At 55.5% G+C, this 19,526-nt stretch overlaps 1 protein-coding gene across 3 annotated transcripts; it reads right to left on the reverse strand.

Annotated features, from left to right (window-relative positions):
• Window positions 1-75: 75 nt before the first annotated feature.
• Window positions 76-17,234, reverse strand: TANGO6 (transport and golgi organization 6 homolog). 3 transcript variants are annotated; one of them, XM_058155538.1, is made up of 18 exons: window positions 17,080-17,234; window positions 16,365-16,969; window positions 15,934-16,050; window positions 14,987-15,167; window positions 14,292-14,428; window positions 13,817-13,979; window positions 13,015-13,097; window positions 12,193-12,305; window positions 11,558-11,734; window positions 11,050-11,176; window positions 10,506-10,685; window positions 10,078-10,212; window positions 8,359-8,832; window positions 7,665-7,722; window positions 5,524-5,655; window positions 2,628-2,779; window positions 1,007-1,120; window positions 76-451 (listed from the first exon to the last, which is right to left on the reverse strand). In XM_058155538.1, the coding sequence occupies exons 1-18, from the start codon at window positions 17,183-17,185 to the stop codon at window positions 275-277; spliced, it is 3,231 nt and encodes a 1,076-aa protein (XP_058011521.1). In that variant the 5' UTR covers window positions 17,186-17,234; the 3' UTR covers window positions 76-274. The 3 variants fall into 3 exon arrangements, with proteins under 3 accessions (XP_058011521.1, XP_058011522.1, XP_058011523.1); XM_058155539.1 differs by lacking the exon at window positions 5,524-5,655; XM_058155540.1 differs by lacking the exons at window positions 76-451; window positions 1,007-1,120; window positions 2,628-2,779; window positions 5,524-5,655; window positions 7,665-7,722 and adding an exon at window positions 7,734-8,110.
• Window positions 17,235-19,526: the final 2,292 nt, after the last annotated feature.

Below are 19,526 nucleotides of genomic sequence, written 5' to 3' on the forward strand. Positions count from 1 at the left end.
CCCCAGTGATCCCCCACCAGGCATACTCCACACCCCCCCAAACTCTGCAGCCTCCTTTCCAAAATATGCCACTACTGGCCTTCATTTATTGCCTTGGCTGCTCTGCTCCCATCCCCTCCAATGCTTCCCTCGGAGGGGATGGAGCCCCACATAACAAAGCTCCATCTGTTCAGAGTCTGCCCCACAGGGGCAAAGTTCACACGGAAGTTGCCAGGGAGGCCACGGACAAAGGCTTTTGTGTGGCAGAGTTCCGTGGCCATCCGGAGCAGCAGCCCTAGGGCAGGATCTCAATCTTCTTCTGCAACTTCTGTGGGGGGAAGAGGAACTGCCTGAGGAGGCCGTCCAGCTCCTCCAAGGCCAGCTGAGCATGCAGCACTGTCACCTCATCTTTCTCGCAGCGCACCACGAACTTCAGCAGGCGGTAAAGATCCAGCAGGACATCACGGAGAACCTGAAAAGGGGAGCAGAAATTACAGCATTTTCAGAAAAATAGCAGAGTTGGCAGGACTAGAACTCCTGTTTTTTTCAAGGCCAGCATTCAATTATTGCACTAATTAATCTTACACATCTTTCTGGAGGAAAAGTGTAGACAAACTACCCTGGACCATTCCAACAAAGTGGCAATCTCTTGCCTGTAAATGCCAGGCTGGGCAAACCCACCTCTTCTGTGGCATTTCCTGGTGGCAGGGATGGACGCAACAAAGCACAACTGACCAGGGGTGTTATGAGGAGACCACTATGAACAGAGCAGCTCTTCTGAGGGACCGAGAGAGGCCAGTGGAGGCTTCTCAGCACTTTTCTCTTGTATCATGCCCACAAAAGGGCAGAAAACTCTCCTGCAGGAATTCGGGCAGGGGCCGCACCAGCCCTGAAGCAGGTTCAGTGGGGTGTCCTTTCCTCCAAGCCTGGCCACAGGAGGACATGCCCAGCCTCCTCTCCCTCTACACGGAAGCCCTGCCAAGGAAGCAGCCGGTGGCGCAGGGCAGGGCGGCCCGCTCAGACTCACCTCCACCGCCTTCGTGCTGAGCCCCCGCAGGAGAAGGACCACCACGTGGACCGCGGCTCTACGGACCTCGGCTTCACGGTCGGTTTTGACCACAGCTGCTAAGCAGGCGGCCAGCTGTCAGAGAGAAAGGCAGGGCCCCTCAGAGCAGGCCAGACCTTGCTAAGGAAGGCATAGGGCGCCACAGGGAAGAGTTGAAAGCAGGTCTCCTTTTGCGTTAAGACAGGGCAGGCACTGACCTCTGGGGCCCTCGAGACTCCTAACCGAGGGCTTAATCCCCCAGCAGAGACCGGGACCCAGTGGAGATCCTGGCGGCAACCCCTGCTGGGTCACAGCATCTGCAGAAGACCTTTGCTGACACCCGCCCCCCCTGCCCCCCATCCCCGGGGGCTCAGGTGCTTTGGTCCCAGGGCCAGATCTGCATGTGGGGAGCCAGAGGACCATGGCTTCCATGCACCCTCAGCTGCATCTCTCTTTTCCTGGGCTCAAGGTCACCCTGCTTTCTCCACACCCTGCAGCAGCTTCCGCTGAGTCAGCTGGCACCTGGCCTGCTGCAGCTCCAGAAATGGCTCAGACGTGACTGCAAAGATGCACCTCCTCTCCACATACTGGAGGTCCAGGGCAGCCTTGGCAAAAGGCCCAGCCGCACCACAATGCTCCTGCATGGCTTGGCTACCACCTCAGCATCCGCAGCACTCAGGCTGCCCGCTGCCACGTGGCAAAGTAGACCAAGATCCCCCCTTGTCAGGTCAGTTGTATCTCCTTGTGCATTTGAGAACCACAGGAGGCTGTCTCTGCCCAAGAGTGATGGCTAGGGCAGACCACATCCCAACAGAGTGGCTTTGGTAGCAGTGGAGGACCACGGCCAGCGCTGGTTCACACGCACACACGCACACACAAGTGTGTAAAGTGTAGATTCCCCTTTTAGCTTGTAGCTTAGAAGAAAGATTCTGAATCTTTGCTGGCTCTTTGATAAGAAGCGGAGGAACGAGACACTTGGAGAACCTTTCCAGTAAGATGGCTTAAAATGCAGCCTCGGTTCTCCGCTCTGCTGCATCTTGGGCCAGGCTTCTCCTCCCGCAGGCAGGCTGGGCCCACGGCCAGGAGGCGGCTCCAGATGCCGCTGCTCTGACAGGGGAGATGCCCCCAAAGCATCTCGGTGCTGCTGCCCCTGCCAACACTGGGGGTTCCCAAGCACAGCACCAGACATGCCCAGGCTTCTCTGCCTGGATTTGTCCCCTGTGACTGGGCAGCAAGGAAGCCTCCGAGGAGAAAATTTAGGGTTCGGTTCTTGTTTGAGAAAGGAGGCTGGGAACCAGAGATGCTTCCAGAGATCTCCCCCACACCCCACGTTCGATGGCCGGCCCTGGCTAGTGTCTCTGGCTGAAGCAAAGGTTTGTGACTGACACCCGAGACCGTGAAGGGTTCAACTCCTGGGAGGAGGGGCACAATCCTCACAATCTTGGGCTGCTGCTGCTACTGCTTAGTGGCATGTCTGGAAAGACGAGGCAGGACCAGGAAGTTCCACTGGGAACCAGAAATCTCCCAACTGCGGCACCCCGAGGGCTGCAAGGCTCCAGCAGGAGCAGCAGCCAGAGTGGGGGAGGAGAAAAGGGGCAGGTACCTCGTGGACCACCGACCCCAGCTGAAAACCAAGGATCTGGCACAACTCTCCCAGGTTGGACAGGCTGCTGGCTCTGAGGGAGCAGTCAGGATCCCGGACTCCTCGCAGGAAAGCATGGATCAGTGTGTCTCTGTGCTGGAAGACCAGATCTCCTGCAAGGAGGAGGCAAAAGAAGGGCCGGGTGACTGAAGAAGTTCCTGGCTGTGAGATGGGACCTACGAAGGGGTGCAGCTGGTTGGTGGGGCAATGGTGGGCAAGGCTGAGCAGCCAGCTGGAGAAGGGGCCAGCTCAAGATGAGCCAGGAGGCAGCCGGTGGGACTCACCCATCCCAGGCCTGGGAGGCAACGAAGAGTGCTCTCCATCCTGATTTGCACCGCAGGCCAACCTCTCTGACTTCTAAAAAGCCTCTGTGCCTTCCTGACACCCCCCCCCCCAATTCAGGGGCCTCAATCCTTAGGGGGGGGAGGGAAGCGTTGATCGAGCAGCTGTTCACGCAAGACCCCAACACCAGATGTGGCTGTGGCTAGGCAATTCCACCCGCAATAATACCTTGTGAGCAAAGCAGTTCTCCTTCCTGTGCCAGCAGGGCACAGTCGGTAAATTGCTCAAATAAAATAATCCAACCAGCAGAGGCCAAAACCGGCTTCAGCCGTCTCGCCCTCCTCCTAACCTGGACAAAGTCAGCCTGCATCCCCCAGAACGGAGCATCCCTGAGCCGAGGCCAGGCGCCAGGCCGCTCTTCGGGAGCCTCCAAGAGTGCTGGCAGGCACCCATAATTATGGCTCTGGCCTCCCAAATCACAGGCACTCCGCTCCCTGCGAAGCAGCCAAGAGAAAGAAGGGCATCCCAAACGAAGGGGGGCTTCCACTCAGCCCACCAGGCAAAACCTACTGATGGGGCATCTCCTCCTCCTCCTCCTCCTCCTTCCCTGGAAACTGCAAAGACCACGATGGATGCGCTGGGGCTGCTCCCCCATTGCAGAAGCTTGCAAGGTGATGGGGCCGATGGCACCATGAACTAATTTTAGGCTCTTACTAACTTTGCACTATCATCACAAATGTGCCAGGGGCATCTGGCCTCCCGAGGCTTTGGCAGCTTCTCTTGCATGGAGCAAAAAGGGTCTGTAGCAGGAAGGGGTCCCATGGCTGCCCAGCAGCCACTCTGCCTCTCCACAAGTCCTGGCTCTTTCGCAGAAGGAAGGAAGGACCTCTGCCAAGACCAAGAACTGCAAGACAATGGGGCGGACCTTCCCTCAAGCAGGAAGGCAGCCAGTCCTTCTGCAGGGCACCAGGGTCTCCTGCACCCAGAAAGACTCTCAAAGCAATGACGAAAAGGTTGTTGAGGACAGAAAGCAGAACCAAAGCAGGGCTGCAGCACTGAAAAATGGGGGGACACAATTGTCAGGCTTAATTTCAGCCCTAACGAGGCTGGCCATGCCTGCAAAGGGGGCCAAGCTGGCAGCTGTGCCAGAGGCATACCTGCGAGCAAGAAGTGCTGTGGCCCAAGCGGCATTGCTTGAGCCCAGCTGACTCCCAAGGCTGAGGAGCTGCACGGAGAATAAAAGCAGGGAAGCTGGGCAGAGGACTCAGGGGGCTCCCAGAGACGTGGACCCTCACCCCCAGTGGAGACAGGGAGGGGAAACCTGGCTTCCGCAGAAGACCAGCGCCTAGCACACAGGCAGCAATTAGGGGATTATATCTAAAGACAGGGCCCTCTGCCAGCAGCAGCTCAGGGAGCCAAGAGGACTTCCAGCAGAGGGGTGTGTGTGTGTTTGTGCATGCACACTTAGTTGCACTCCTGTCTCGAGGGATGGAACCAAAATATTTTTGGGACAAGGAAGGGAGACTGAGAGGAGAGGAAGAGGACGAAAGACACCTCCCCTGCTGCTTCCAAAGGCTGCCAATAGACTGAAGGAGTAACTATGGGGAGGAAGAGCAACAAAACAGCCACGGGACCATTTCTCTTGCCAGGGAAGATGGGGTCCGAGAGAGGGAAGGGTCCATCATCCTGGCCCAGGAAAAGAAAGGCACGTGGGGCTGACCCTGGCGTTTCCTAAGGGAAGTGGGAGGGGCGGGTCTGTAATGGGTAGACCCCCTTCAGACAAGCAGTCTGAGAGCCAGGAGACACACTGCCCGCTGTGCCACTGCAAACAGCCCAGGCCTGGTCCCAGGGTCACAGGTAGAGCAGGCAGGCGGGTGGGAGGGAGGGAGGGAGGTGCAGATGGGGAAACATCTGGGCCAGATGGGAGCTTAATGAGGAGTTAGGCTCAACTGAAGGCAATTAGGCTGGGTGAGGGATGGACATTGGTGAGAGGGGTCTGTGTCCCACATGCTCTGGCAATGGGAAGGGCAGGAGGCGACACCACCCAGGCTGTGCCAGGTGGACGACAGCCCGGCTGGGCCTGGTTGCAGCCAAGACTGAGGGGGTCAGTCAAGACTGGATGGCACAAAAGGGGAGGGAGGGGACTCAAGCCCAGACAAGTCCTCAGCTTCTGTCTTGGAGGAAGCAATCAATCGGGCAAGGCAGCCGAGTGCCATGAAGGCGGCTTGCAACACACAGGAAGCAGGCGGGCAATTCCCGACTCTCATTTATCGGGAAGACAAGAAGCCGAAACCCTCCTGAGGCTCAAGCACAAAGCAGAGAAGGAAGTGACTCATTCATGAGACCAGAGGCCTGAAAGAGGTGTTGGCTGCCTTCCCTGGAAGACTCAGGAAGGCGTTAATTGAGACTCTTATGCTGAGCATGGCAGGAGGGTCAGACTCCATGGCCTCACAGAACCCTTTCAGCTCTGGATTCCGGCGGTGCTGTGGCCAAATACACCAGAAAGCCCCCTTCCTGCTCTGGCCTACCTGGCCCCCCAAGAACGCCTCGCCCTTCAGCCCCTACAGGAACTCACCCAGGGCTCGTGTCGTGCGCAGCAGTGCCTCCCCCACCTTCATCCTGGTCTCCGCCACTGGAGCGCCCGCATACTGGGTCAGCAGGAAGGGCAGGACATCTTGTGGGGAGGCATCTGACAGCAAGGCCACACCTGGAAGGGGGGAGAAGCAGCACCGGGGATGCCCGAGCAGGATTGGCAGCTGAGGGGCTGGAAGCCCCAGACATGCTCGCCCTGGACTGAACCGAGGGGGGAAGAGCAGGAACCACGAAGGGCCAGGCACCTCAACCTGTCCTTGGCCACAGAGGGTCCCGATCCCCTGGGCAGATTTTCGCAGCTCTTGGGACTTTGGTCTACAACTCCCCTAAAGGCACAGGAAGCTCTTTAGTCGCCCCCAGCAGAGCCCCCACCCTCTTCGTTTCACTATCCCCAGTGGCAGATTTTGCATGAAGAAGCGGAACTTCAGGGCACCTGAGATCAGTCACAGCTACCTAGCCCTCCAATGTCACCCCCCCCCCTTCACTACTTCTGACTCCTCTCCGGCCTTTAAAGCAACGGAATAACCGGCAAAAGAGCAGGAGTTGGGAAGGGGGGCACCCTCTGGCATGCCAAGAGCCACGCAAGCGGTAGGGCGGCCCAGGAGGGACTGAAGCTCTCCACTCAGCTGCTGCTTTTGGAAACACTCTCTCCCTCTCTCTCTTTCTCTCTCTCTCTGTGTTTAGAATTAGGGGGAAGGGAGCCCCCCCCCCAGTCTTAACCTCAGCCCTACACCCTCCCTGCCCATCACCAGAAGTCCTTCTAAACATTCTGAGTCAACTGCAGGATATTCATCGGCTGTTGCAAGGCCATGTTGCTCAACGCGGAAGGAGCCGCTCTTGTGCCCCAGGCTGGCAGCGCCAGGGAGTCAGCATAGGCAGAAGCCCAGCAAGGGAGGAAAGGTGCGGGAGGCTCTCCCGGCCTGGTTCCCTGACAAAAACAGGGTCCAAAGGGATTCCCACAGAAGGGCGGCAGCAGCAGAGCTCCGAGAGCTGAGCCTCAGACCAACACCTAGGGCTGATCCCCCTGTCGCCTCCCTATCAGTCTCTTCCCTCTTTCAACAGGGCTGATTCCCCTTCTGGATCCAGAACCAAAATCAGGCTCTCCATTCTACGCTCAGCAAGGCAGCCCAGAAACTCCACCCAGAGGGCTCTCTAGGCTTCTTGGGAAACAGAGCTGCTGGCAGGGAGACGTCTGGAGGGCCAGGGAAGCGTTAGAAGGCCAAAAGGCCATGGGTGCGTGGGAGATATGCCCCTGTGTGGTGCAGCCAGCCTTTCTTGGGAGAGGCTGGATCTCCAGAGCCCGTTCCTCTTCTGAGCCCTGTGGGGCGGCCAAGAACTGCCCAGGCCCAGAGTCTCCAGCAGAGCTCCCACTCCACTCAATGCAATGATTCTGCCTGGAATCCCTGCCGTTCAAAAGTGGGAAGGAGGAAGAGCGCCTCTGTCCACTTCCAGAGGAGCCGAGGAGGCTCCGCCCGCAAGGGCGATATTTGCACAGCCATCCACCCCCGGTGATCTTGTGAAATGCCTTCATTTCCTCCCGAGGAAGCTGCTGAGATATTGCTTCCTTGAGGAGTTGGCACCTTCTGGGAAAGGTGACCTTGCCCAGAGACAGGAAGGCAGGTGCAAGGAAGGGGCCGGCCGGAACAGGTTCAAGCGACCTGCTGAAAGAGGGCAGCCCACCCAGAGGAGTGGCACCAACTGGCCTCGGCCGTGCTTAGGGCCCCTCCTCTCCTAGGAATGTCTCAGCCCAGACCGGGGATCAAGGAGTTCCCACCTTGGGGAGGAGGAGAAGCAGGAGGGCCGTTTGCTGAAGTCCGCCCTGCATCATGAGCAAACCAGTGGGAGGTCAACAGGCCTCTTGGGAGACCAGCAGAGAGTAGGAGCTGGGGGTGGGTGGGTGGGGGTTTACTGGTTTCCCTCAGGGGCGGCCCTCCGTGTTTTCTCCTGTTCCACAAGCCCACTTGCAAAACGGCTCTCAGGAAGGCCATCAGCAATGTGCACCTGGCTCAGCCAGCCCTCCTTCCTGGAATATCTGCCCCACCCCCACTTCCCAAGCGGTGTCTGGACAGGACGGAGCTTCCATTTTCACAAACAGTAACCGAGAGTAAGACTGGGTCTGCTTACCTTGGATAGCAGAAAGATAAACAAAGGAGTCTTTATGTTCCAGGTTTTCTACAAAAACCTGAAAATTAAAACCAAGAATCATTTTGCCTGCACAGGTGCAGCCAACCGTGTCCCTCTTGGCTGATGCCTCCTTGGCAGAGCAGAAGGTTGCCTGCAGCCATCCGTCCAGGCATGGCATTTGCCCCTGGAAGCACCATTGTGGCTCTGATGGGGAACTAGAAACCCTTCCGTTCCTGGGGAAGTGTTGGGGGTTTCTTCAAAGGCTGCTCAGAAAGAGGGTGGTTGAGGTCCAGCAGCCCCAGGTGGCCCCGAGAACAACTCCACCAGCTGCTGTCCCCCAGGCTCAAAACATTCAGACTACTTGGAAGCAGAACTAAACTCTTCCAGAAAAAGCAGCTTCCTCTCCACTCGAGGTCAGCTCAGCATGGAGGCAACATGCCTGAAGCCTGGGGGGAAACGGAAAATCTGTGGTGGCTGAAAACCTAATTCTCTATGCCTCAAAGTGGTTGGATAGAAACTCCTGCATGGCTTGAATCTTCTGGCCACCAAGCAGAGCTCGCAGGGTAAAGAGACACCCTTCATCTTCTGAAGGATCCCCCAGGCAGGCCAAAAAGGGGTTCCCTCTCAGGGCCAGCCCAAGCCACTCACATGCCGTCCTCCGGGCTTTTCCCCACAAAGTGCTCTGGCTGCCTACCTTCAGCAACTTCTCCCGAATCTTCAGGGCTCCGGGATCCCTCTGCTCGATCATCCGGGAGAGATGGCGCAAGGCAGCAGCTCGCGTGGGGATGTCAGGGCTGTAAGCCCCCAAGAGAAGCGCCTGCAGGTGACTCTGGGGGTTGCAGGGGCCAGAGCTTTCCTTGGCATCCGAGTCCATCCCCTGAGGCTGCCCTGGCTGGCTCTTGGGGAACTTCTGGGGCATGGGTGCCCCAGGCCTGGGGGTCCCATCTGGGGTGCCCGTACTCCCTTGGCCTGCCGCCCCACCCGCATTCCTGCCCAGGGCCTTGCAAGCAGCAGTGCAGATGGCCTCTGTGGAAAAGGCGCGGTGGGTGCAGATGGAAATGCTCAAGTCGGCCGCCAGCTCCTGGATGACAGGCTCCGGGTGGAGGCGGGAGAGTTCGTCCAGCAGGGGCACCAGCTGCTTCAAGCAGGCAAAGTCTTCGGATTTCAGCTGGGGAGACAGCAGGGAGCATGTCAGCCGGGTGCTGCCCAAGACAGGAACCAGGGCTGATCCTGAGAACTTGGCCCTGGGCTGCCGGCAGGAAGCGCCAGGAGGGGGCACTGTGCCCAAAGCCTTTGCTGTGGTTACCGTTATGGGTGTGCGCACAGACTCTGGCAGGGCGGATAAGATCAGGCCCCAAGCTGGCAGGTGCACACGGGGAACGGGGTGGGAATGGAGCTACTGCTCTTTCCCCAGCAGCAGGAAAGGCCCAGCCAGGACTTTGGCTCAGCCCTCGAGGGAGCCCCGAAAGCCGAGTCCACTGAGCTCCTGCTGGCGGGGAGCCATGCTCAGCCCCGCCCCCTGCCCGGCACATCCTGCCATGCCTCAGAGGCTGCCAGAGAACTCGGGCTTTGGCCAGCCAGGAGCCCCCTTCCGGCAAGCAGCAGGGTGTCCAGGACCCCCCACCCCCCACTATTCCTACTTAGGTGCCGGGTATGGCCAGGAACCCGTCTCCCCCCTCATTTCTCAGGAGTTCTGGCCTGTGAGTGGAGGGGAGCTTTTCCCTGCTTGGCACCCACCAGAAACACCCCCACCCAACACTCCTCCTGCAGGAAACCACAGCAGGCTTCAGCACAGGAGGAACAAGCACCAGCCTGAAAGCTGAGGAGAAGGCGAGAGGGAGGCACCGTGTCTGGAACCGGCCCCAGCAAGCCAAGACTTGCTGAAGGAAGCTTCTAGGCTTCAGCCTGTCCCAGCAAGATTTCCCCCCTCCCCACTTTCTGCCTCAACGCTGGTCAGAGACCAAAAGAGCCGCAGCACAAAGATGTTTCCTCCCTCCAACCTCCCAACCACCCAGGGGGAACCGAAAGGGCCCGATTCCTTAGCTGGCCTCCCTGGGAGGGCAGAGGCTTTCCTGCAGGTCAGTGGGAGCCAGCTTGACTCGGCAACCCCTTGCCTGACCCCGCTCAGAAGCCCGGCTGGCCTGCTGCTGCTCGGCAATGGCCCTCCCCCAACAAAGACCCTGCAGGTATGGGAAGGGGGCCCTTCGAATTAGGAATCAAAATGGGACGGCAGGGGGATGGGTGGATAAGCAGAGCCCAGAGAGAAACTGGACTTCACTGACTGAGAAATGAGAACCCTTGTGGGAACCACGAAAGCGCCTCTCTCCGCCCTTTGAGCACCTGGAAGGTCTGCAAATGCTTCCCAAAAGGCCCCGTGAACTGATGCCGCCCCCAGGGCCCTCTGGCTACTCACCTGCAGGGCCCCGCCCAGCATGGCCGCCCCCAGCCCCATGGCTATGCTGAGCGTCTGGGACTCCACAGTGCCCACTGAGCCTCTGGAGAGACCTACACAGGCCCGCTGCAGAGTGGCTGCCACAAACTCCACCACCTGTGGAAGGAACACCACCCAAAAAGCTTCCGTCTGCAGCCAACAATGGGCCCCCGAGCTACTTTTGCAGCTCTACGCTTGACAGAATAGAGGCCTTCCACCCCCACCCCCCACCCCCGGCCTTCCCAGAAAGGATGAAATTTAAGGCCAAACCTCCCCCTCCCCCTCCCCCATATGGCACATCCCTTAAGGAGGGAGAGTTTGTCAACAGCCACCAGGGGACGCAGCCTGCCTAGCCCGGCCTCAGGCACAGCAGCCAGGCCACCCCAGACCTTTGGAGGGATGGGACCAACCTGCCTGACATCTGTGAGCAAAGAGTCCGAAATGCCCTCGGTCAGCATGGCCACCACCCGAAGCACCTGCAGCTGCCTCATCTGCTGGGGGAGGGCTGGGTTGCAGAGCTGCTCCAGATCCAGGGGGGAGCCTTGCGAAGGGGGTGCAGGGTCCGTCTCGGAGGCCAGCTGGGTCAGCTCCTGCCGAGGGGGAGGGCCACACATTGGAAGAAGAGAGACTAAACAACTGGCAGGATATTGTCCTGCACCATGGCAGAAAAATACAAGTGGGAAGAACGGTGTTTCACTGGATACATGGCTTGCTCACGTGTGTATGCGCATGCGCAGGAATCCAGATGAGACCCATCCAAACCCTCGGTCCCAGGTGTCCTTCTCTAATCACAACCCCATCTAAGTCCAGAGAACTGAGGTTTCCTTGCCTGGATTAGTCCTTGACAGCTGAAGGGTGACCTTGAAGCACAACGCCTGACCTCTGCCACACGTGACGTGGTACCAATCTTACCCTCACTACTACGGAGACATCCAGAGATGCTCTAGGCCCTACCTTTAAGCAGCCCAGGAAGAAGTCTCCAGCTAGGCTGCCTCTCCGGCAGTGAGACAGCAAGTTCACCAGCTGCTCCAGCTGCCACTGCTCTGAGGAAAGCTTCTGGTACAGAGCCTCGTCTTTGTCACTGCCAAGGGAAAGAAAGAGAAACTTTTCACTAAGGGACAAAGTGGGGGGGAAGAGCCCGGGAGACTCTGGGCAGGACCGTCTCTTCCATCCTTCTCGGAGCAAGTGCCAAACCTCCCCGGAAGTGAGAGTTCTTTCCTCACGCTTGACCGCCTGCAGAAACAAAGCTGAGAATCCCCCTGGAAAGTGCCTCCCCCACCCCCACATTCTATATTTTGGGTAAGCTGCAGCTGCCTTTGGACATGCAGACTCTCTTCAGCCACCTCCTGAAGTGGAAGAGCCTGGGGCAGGTTTTCTGGCAGCCCAACACCCCACAACTGCAACCATCCGGCTCAGAGCCCCCCCCCCTTCCTCTCACTGGGGAAGCCCAGCAGACTCTCACCTCACAGCCTCCTTGATGGTGGCCACCACACCCCCTTTGCTGCCCAGCTGGAACTGGCAATGGGGGTGGGGAAGGCAGGGGTTTCCTCTGAGCTCCGCCAAGCCTTCCAAGGCCGCCAGAGAGACCTCTTGCTCGCTCTTCTCCAGGAACCACAGCAGGATCTCCTGGCAGGGGGTGCTGAAAACAACAAGGGGGGAGGGCATTAACCCCAGTCCAGGGGAAGGTGGCTTTGGTGAGAGGCAGCCCAGAATACCAAGCAAAGCTGCCTCTCCCAGAAGAGGGGCAGGACGTGGAGGTCTGTCTCCTGGGCCAGGAACTAAAAAGCCGGTGGGCAATGGCCTAATGGCCCTGCCTGCTCCTCATCACCCAGCCACCCCCCTTCTCTTTTACAGTTTGTTGCTATCTTTGGATTAGGTTCTTCTTTTCAGAGGAGTTGCACAATCCCCCTCCCATCCCAGGGGGGACGGGACTTCCCACCCTGACAGAAAAGCCAAGGCCAGCGCTGGCCTTCAGCAGGTGGTGGGGTCTCGGTTGACAGGAATCAGGAGGAGAATAGCTCCTGTGAGATGTCTCCAGCCAGGGAGGTTTGTCCCCATCAGCCCACAAAAGAGCTCTGGCCAGGCCAGGCGCCTCACCATAAGAAGGACACGTTCTGCTTGGTGAAGCACCAGAGGGAGAAGATGGCCCCCAGCACAGGCTGCAGGGCACCCAAGAGGCAAGGCGAGGGCTCATTACCAACCACGCAGACCTGCAAGGGAGAGCAGCTGAGAGGAGGAAGACCCTGCACAAACTCAATCTGCAGCCCACACACACACACACACACCAGGATCCCTGCACATTGCAAATACATATTGCAAATACTTGAAGAACCTCTGGCTATTTTAGGGCCTTCTGGACTAGTTTCTGTGTCCCAGTTCTCCAAAAGAGCTCATTAGCGCCCAAGATGCTCTCGACCATTCAGTGTTTAAATGCTCAGGCTACTGAGACTTGAACCAATGGACCAGCCCAGCCTGTTGCACAGGCCTCCCGAGACCTCCAAGCCTGCTAATGGCTCAGCCCCCGAGCCTGCTTGGAAGACAGCCCTGCACTTGGGCTGTATTCCTTCTGGGATCAGGCTGGCCAGCGTCTTTGGTAGAGATAGGCTGGCTGTGCTGCCGGGCACTGCTGAATTCTGGCACCTGACAGCTGACCGAGAGCAAGCTGGCCACAGCGCTGGGCTAGCAAGGGCGGAGGAGAAGGCGGAGTACTTAGAGCAAAGCGTGAAAGGTACGTGGGAATGGCACCTCCCACTGGCATTTCAGGGAAGACCATTTTGCCTATTTCAGCACAGTGAGAAGTGAGGTCACAGCTGAGGAAGAAGACGCAACCGGAATTGGTCTGAAAGCAAATGCGGGTCCTTCCTTGGCTTCCGCTCCCTCTCCCAACACTGCATACAGACAAGTATGCTAGTGCCGCACCTTGTACACTGTTTCCACGCACCCCGAGAGCAACTCCTCTTCCACCAGCACCGCCCCAGCTGGCAGGTCTTCCAGGGAACCTTCTGAAGACAAGAAAGAAAAGGACTGTCATGTGGGTGCAGCTAATGCTGGGCCGGTTTCACTGAATTGTATTCCACGATATTAAGTGGCAAATGAAAGAAAATATTTAATTCCAGCATGACTTCCTTCTCTGAGAGCCTCCCAGCCTTTCTGCCGGGCTAGAAACTATGGGATGGGTGTCCTGGCTGGGGGGCTCTGGGCCAGCCCCTCGCTCAGTCCAATCTCCTCATGGGGGAAAAAGAGGGGGCAGGAGCATTATGCGCACTAGAGTTGTGTGAAAGAAAGGCAGGATTTAAATCTGAATTGATGAGTAAAACTTTGATGCAGTGGAGTGTTATCTAAGCCTCCCAAGCTTGTCTTGCCCAGCACTGCTTCACCGTCTAATACCGGATTGTTATGAATCGCCCAGAATTCATGGGTGAACTGACCAGAGGGACACATTTCAGTCCCACTGAAGGACTCAAGACCCAAGAATCTCAGAGCTACCAATTCTGGGTAGAGAAGCCCCTGAAAAAACAAGGAGGTTCCCACCTTCCAAGATGACAGAAATGAATTTGTTTGTTTAGTCATTCCATCATTCAAGCAAGCAGGCAACCAACCTCTATAGCTGCCAACTCGACCAAATGACTCTGGGGGGGCTTACAATTCTAAAATTCTAAAAACATGAAAATGATAAGGCATTCTCCAACTCTGCAGCATTCAGGGGGTGGGTGGCGGTTACCTGGCTCCCCCAGACAGCGCAAGAGGGGCTCCAGCAGGGGACGCAGCAGGTGCTCCTCTGCTTGCTGTGGATGTTGCCTCACCATGGCAAGGACAGTTGTGGTCGCCACTCGTTGGAATTGGCGCACCATCAGCTTATCCTGGATGAGAAACAGCTGCAGTATCTTTAAAAGGAAGAGATAAAAGCAGAGTTTTATGCTCAAAATACGTGATACTCACCAGCAATGTTTCTAAAGTTATGTCTTACAGCCCACATTCTATCACTCCCGAAGGGGGAAGAGGGGAAACAGGACTACAAGTCCCCAAGGCTCAGCAGAAACTGCAGATCCTGAGAGCCAACCCAGGAAAAGGGAGGGGAAAGGCACTCTGCTTCGGAGGAGCCACTCCGGGATCTCTGATTCACAAATGTTCCTTGTGCCACCTGGGTTGCACCAGAATGCCAGTCACTGGGTAAAGGGAAGGGGCAGAAGATGTACCTGTGGGCAAATCTGTTGACAATAATCCTCTAGGGACAGAGCCTGCTGAGGACACGAGGACAAGATCTTGGCTATGGCCTCACATTTCTGCCAGTCAGCTGCTGCCGCTTCTGCACTGCTGCCCCCCACAGCCCCAGCTGGAAAGCAGGAGGCTCCATGTTAGATGAGCTCACAGAGAACCGCCCATCCTGTGGCCAGAGACTCGTAATTTCCTCCACCAGGAAGAGGAGCTTCACCCAGGCAGCAACCGTCTAGCTCAGTATCTTGCCAGGCTACCTTGGATCTTTCCTCATCCTTTCTGCTCTTGTTTCTTAAAAGAGATGCAAAAAGTCTGGGACTGAATTGCTCTCTGCCTAGAAAAGCCGGTTCGTGGGAAATGACGTGCAGAGAAGAGGGGCCAGCAGCAGCTGACTGGGGTGAGGGGAAGGCCTGGGAAGATCATGCATCAGGTTGCCTTATTTGTCCCTTCTAGAAGTCCAGGTCTGGTTCTGGCAAACTGACTGATCCAAAAAACACGGGTACACAGTGATTTGTCCAGTTTCAAAATATTTTCCTGTTTCATGCAGATCCTTATTTATTAAAACAGGACTATTATATGTAAACCTGGCTGGGCCAAGTTTACAAACACTGGAACAAAGGACTCTTTCTGCTCTTGTCCCAGCCTTTGAATGGCTGATTTGTCAAGCCTCACTCACCTCCGGCTCCCTCCAGGATGCCACGGATCACAGCCTGAACTCCACCAGGTCTTAGCAGCCTCCCGGACAGCAGGTGCCCACAAAGACGCTGAAGCCAGGCTGGTGCTGGTGCTGGTGCTGGTGCTGGTGCCGGTGCTGGTGCCATACAAGGCTCCTTGTTCTGCTGGCTGGAATGGGAGGCCTGAAAAAGAAACACATGTGCATGCTGGACCATGAGCAGCCCTGCTGTGCAGCATCCCTTCTTCTGCCCTGCCCAGATGGGCCTTGACACCAGGCAACAGGGGCATCCCCTGCCCTTCCCCAAACAGAATGGACTCAAGTTACTTGATTGAAAGTTTCTCTGAGGGCACCATTCACCTAGTAGCAGATTCTTAGCAAGACTGGAACTCAGTCAGATTGTATCGCATCCCAATTTAGACCTGGGGGCTGTTATACCTCTTCCTTTTCTCTCCCACTGATCCATGTGCTAGGAAGACAGAAAGGCCCAAGGTCTCTAGGGACAGGCCGTCAAGCAGCAGGACTGAGAAAGTCCTATTCTGCAGAGCCATAGCTAAACTAACCCAGAGGCAGTGCTGAGCTGGAAGGACAGATCAGGACTGAGGTATGACTCACTTAAAAGGAAACTTCCATGCCAGTGTTTGCCAACCTTGTCAACTTTAATATATGCAGACTTTAAGTCTCAGAATTCCCCAGAACCAGCATAAAATTAGCAAGGTTGAGAAAGACTGTTTTATACCTTTGGTGCTTGTTCCTCCTGGGATCAATGTCATGGTTCTCACGTGACATGTATCCACTGTCATAGTTGAGCCACATACAACGGCTAATTTGGGATCTCTCCAAAAATGTTTGGGGGGGCAGGATGAGGAGGAAAGATTTGCAAGCAGGCACGCACAATGGAACCAACTCAGAGGATGCAAATCTAGTTTCTCCATGGCTCACAGTCATACCCGCTTAGGCCCCCCCTGAAGCAGCAGCAGTTCCCGGACCACCAAGGGCTGGTACACTTTGTCCAAAAGACCCTGCAAGGCTTCTTTGCAGCTGCTCTGTTCCTCTTCCGTCAGCCCCTGAAAAAAATCCCAGAGAGCTAAAAGAATAAAAGATGCAAAGGAATTCTCAGAAATGCAAAAAGGCATTCATTCCAAATATCCCTTCAGCAGCCCTAGCAAGAGGCTCAGCCCACGGGCACCTCCCTGCCTGGCAGAACTTTTAACCTATAGGGCCCAAGGGTGGCTTGCTAGTCCCCCCCTCCCATTTCATTCTGCCCAGAGGAAACAGGGAGATAAACACACACCCACACACCCACACCCACACCCACACCCACACCCCCACACACACACACACCCGTCTGGCCGTTTCTGGGCTGCTGCTTAAGCCTCACCTGCCTCTCGGCACCCGCCCGGGCCCTCCTCGCGGGGCAGAAGCCCAGCTGGCACAGCCCAGCCAGCAGGTCGCCCAGGTGCCGCGTCAGGATCAGCCTGCCCAACTCGGGGTGCTCGGCCACTTCCACCAGGGCGCTGCAGGCAGCGAGGAGCCTCTGTGGGGCTTCGGGCTGGGCGGCGAGCAGGCCGGCCTTGTCCCGCGGCGGGGGCGCCACCCCGGGCAGCAGGTACGGGCGGAGGCCCAAGGCCACCGCCAGCTGCGCCGCCTCCTGCACGGCGCCCTCCTGGGCGATGCTCAGGGCGTCAGGGCGCAGCGGAGGGGGGACCCCGGCCTCGCTCGGGGCGGCTGCGGGGCTCGCGGCGGCCAGGCGGGCCAGGCAGCGCTTGAGGCAGAGCAGCAGCAGCAGCGCCTGGCAGGCCGCGGCCCAGGGCGGGTCGGGGTCGGGGCCGGAACTCAGCCCCGGGGCCCGCCGGGCCACCTCGGCCCTCGCCCTGCGCAGGGAGGCCCACTGGGGGTCCCGGGCTAGCCTCTCCTCGAGCGCGGCCAGCCCGAGGCGCAGCGACTCCGGCGACGGGCCGGCGGGTCTCGAGGCCGGCGAGGGGCCTGTGGAAAGAAGGGAGAGGCCGGTCAAGCGGAGCGAAGGGCAACGCGGCGCCCCCGGGCCGGCCGCGCGGAAGGCGAGAAAATAGCCGGCCTCCTCCCGCGGCTCTCACCGGTGCCTGCGCTCCGGCCCAGCAACAGCTGCAGGCCGCCCACCGCCCGCTGCAGCCCCGCCGCCCCCTCCTCGTTCCGGCCCTCGACGGTCATGGGCGCCGCCATCTTGGGAAGGTCCGGCGAGCCTGCGCCGCGGCGACGACACCACCGTGGGCGGGGCCGGAGGGGGAGGGGGAGGTTCCCTCCGGCTGCCATTTTGAGGAGGTCGAGAGGGGCGGGGAAAGGGGAGGAGCCTTCTGGCGCAGGGGCTCCAACCTTTCGGACCTCAGGGACCGCTAAAGGCATAATTTTAAATCCCGAGGACCACTAATAAGAATTTTTTAAAAAGATAAATAGTATTTAGTGCAATATAAAAAATGCAAATAATTTTTCTGCGGACCACTGCTCTGGAGAAGGTCTCAAGACCGGAGGAATTCTGGGAATCCTAGGCCACTAGACCCTCTCGCGCATGCGCAGTTCAGCAAATTCGCTTGAAATTAAGTCTTGGACTTAATGATGCTTGAAAGCAGTGGTGAAATCCAATTTTTTTTTACTACCGGTTCTGCGGGCGTGGCAGGGGAAGGATACTGCAAAATCTCCATTCCCTCCCCATTCTGGGGCCAGTCAGAGGTGTTATTTGCCGATTGTCCGAACTGCTCAAAATTTCCGCTACTGGTTCTCCAGAACCTGCTGGATTTCACCCCTGCTAGAAAGGCACAGTGCCCCTTACAAAAATGGCAAAATGGGCTTTGTTCATTAAAAGATTAAAATATACTATTTCCATAAATCTGAAGCCAAACTATTCTAAATTAGCTGCAGAACGTTAGGGCAAACTCACCTTTTTTTAATTTTTTTTTTAAGACATACATAAAAACATCTTCAATTCAAATACAAATAGTGTATCGGTTGGTTACAAATCTTTTGTGCAATTTCACCATATTCATAACATGATTTATCTAATTATACATTTTACCAATCTAATATATATCCTCGCGCTAGGACATTGAGCTGGTTGATCGAAAGGTTGGCAGCTCGGCACTTTGAAACCCTAGAGCTCCCGTTACTTGTCCCAGCTTCTGCCAACCTAGCAGTTTCGAAAGCACGTAAAAATGCAAGTAGAAAAAATAGGGACCACCTTTGGTGGGAAGGTAAGAGCGTTCCGTGTGCCTTTGGCGTTGAATCATGCCGGCCACATGACCACGGAGACGTCTTCAGACAGCACTGGCTCTTCGGCTTTGAAACAGAGATGAGCACCGCCCCCTAGAGTCAGGAACGACTAGCATGTATGTGCGAGGGGAACCTTTACCTTACCTTTTTATTTCTTCTTATTTCACGTAAAATGTTCTAGATTTTATGTTAATTGTATTGCATCGTTCATTTCGTCATCTTGAATCAATGCATATTTCAACAATTCTTACATTATAAAAACCTCTATCAAACTTTATTAACATATTTTTTTATCTAACCATTGATAAAATAAATCCCATATCTTATAATATTGTTTATCTTCCTGCTCTCTAATTTCAAATGTCAATTTACTCATTTCAGCACATTCCATTATTTTCTTAATAACTTCATCTTGCATTGGTATTTTCTCATTTTTCCAGTTTTTAGCAAACACAATCCTAGCTGCTGTTACTACATTCACAATCAAATATCTCAATTCTCTATTATAAGTTTCAGGTATGATCCCCAATAAAAAACCTCTGGTTTAAAGTCTATGTGTTTTTTTATCATTTTTTCCAATCACGAGTGGATTTTAGTCTAGTATCGTTTAACTTCTACACATGTCCACCACATATGGTAATATGAGCTAGGTATCTGATGACACTTCCAACATTTTTTGGATTTATTCTTGAACATTCTGGCTATTCTCGTCGGGGGTAGATGCCACATGTAAAACATCTTATACAAATTTTCTTTATACGCTGCTGACATTGTCATTTTATAATTTTGCGACCACAATTTTTGCCATGTCTCTAAATCAATCCTATGTCCAAAGTTTTTCCCCCAAGCAATCATTGTTTCTTTAACTTCTTGTTCTTTCAGTTTAACCTCTAATAAATATCCATATAATTTTTTAATTCAATTTTCATCAGTACCTGTTAAGATTTTATCTAAATTAGTCACATTGTTATAAAAACCTTCTATCTTGGAATTTTTATCATATCTAGAGTATATTTGCAAGTAAGAAAACCAGTTCATTTTTATACCTTGTACTTTTAATTCTTGCATAGATTTAAGTTCGCCCTTTTCATTCAATAATCCACTATACCTAACTATTTGTTCCTTTCTGAATGTTATTGAGTATGAGAATGCTTCAATAGTTGATAACGAGACTAGAATTTTTAAATAGTTTTGTCTCTTAATCTTCTCCCAATTTAATAACAAGGCCTGCCTTCTTATGGTATAAGGAAGTCTTATAAAATGACTTCTGAAATACCCCTGCGTTTTTGCTTCCTTATAC

Source organism: Ahaetulla prasina, chromosome 12, assembly GCF_028640845.1.
Source record: "Ahaetulla prasina isolate Xishuangbanna chromosome 12, ASM2864084v1, whole genome shotgun sequence".
Lineage (NCBI taxonomy): Eukaryota > Metazoa > Chordata > Lepidosauria > Squamata > Colubridae > Ahaetulla > Ahaetulla prasina.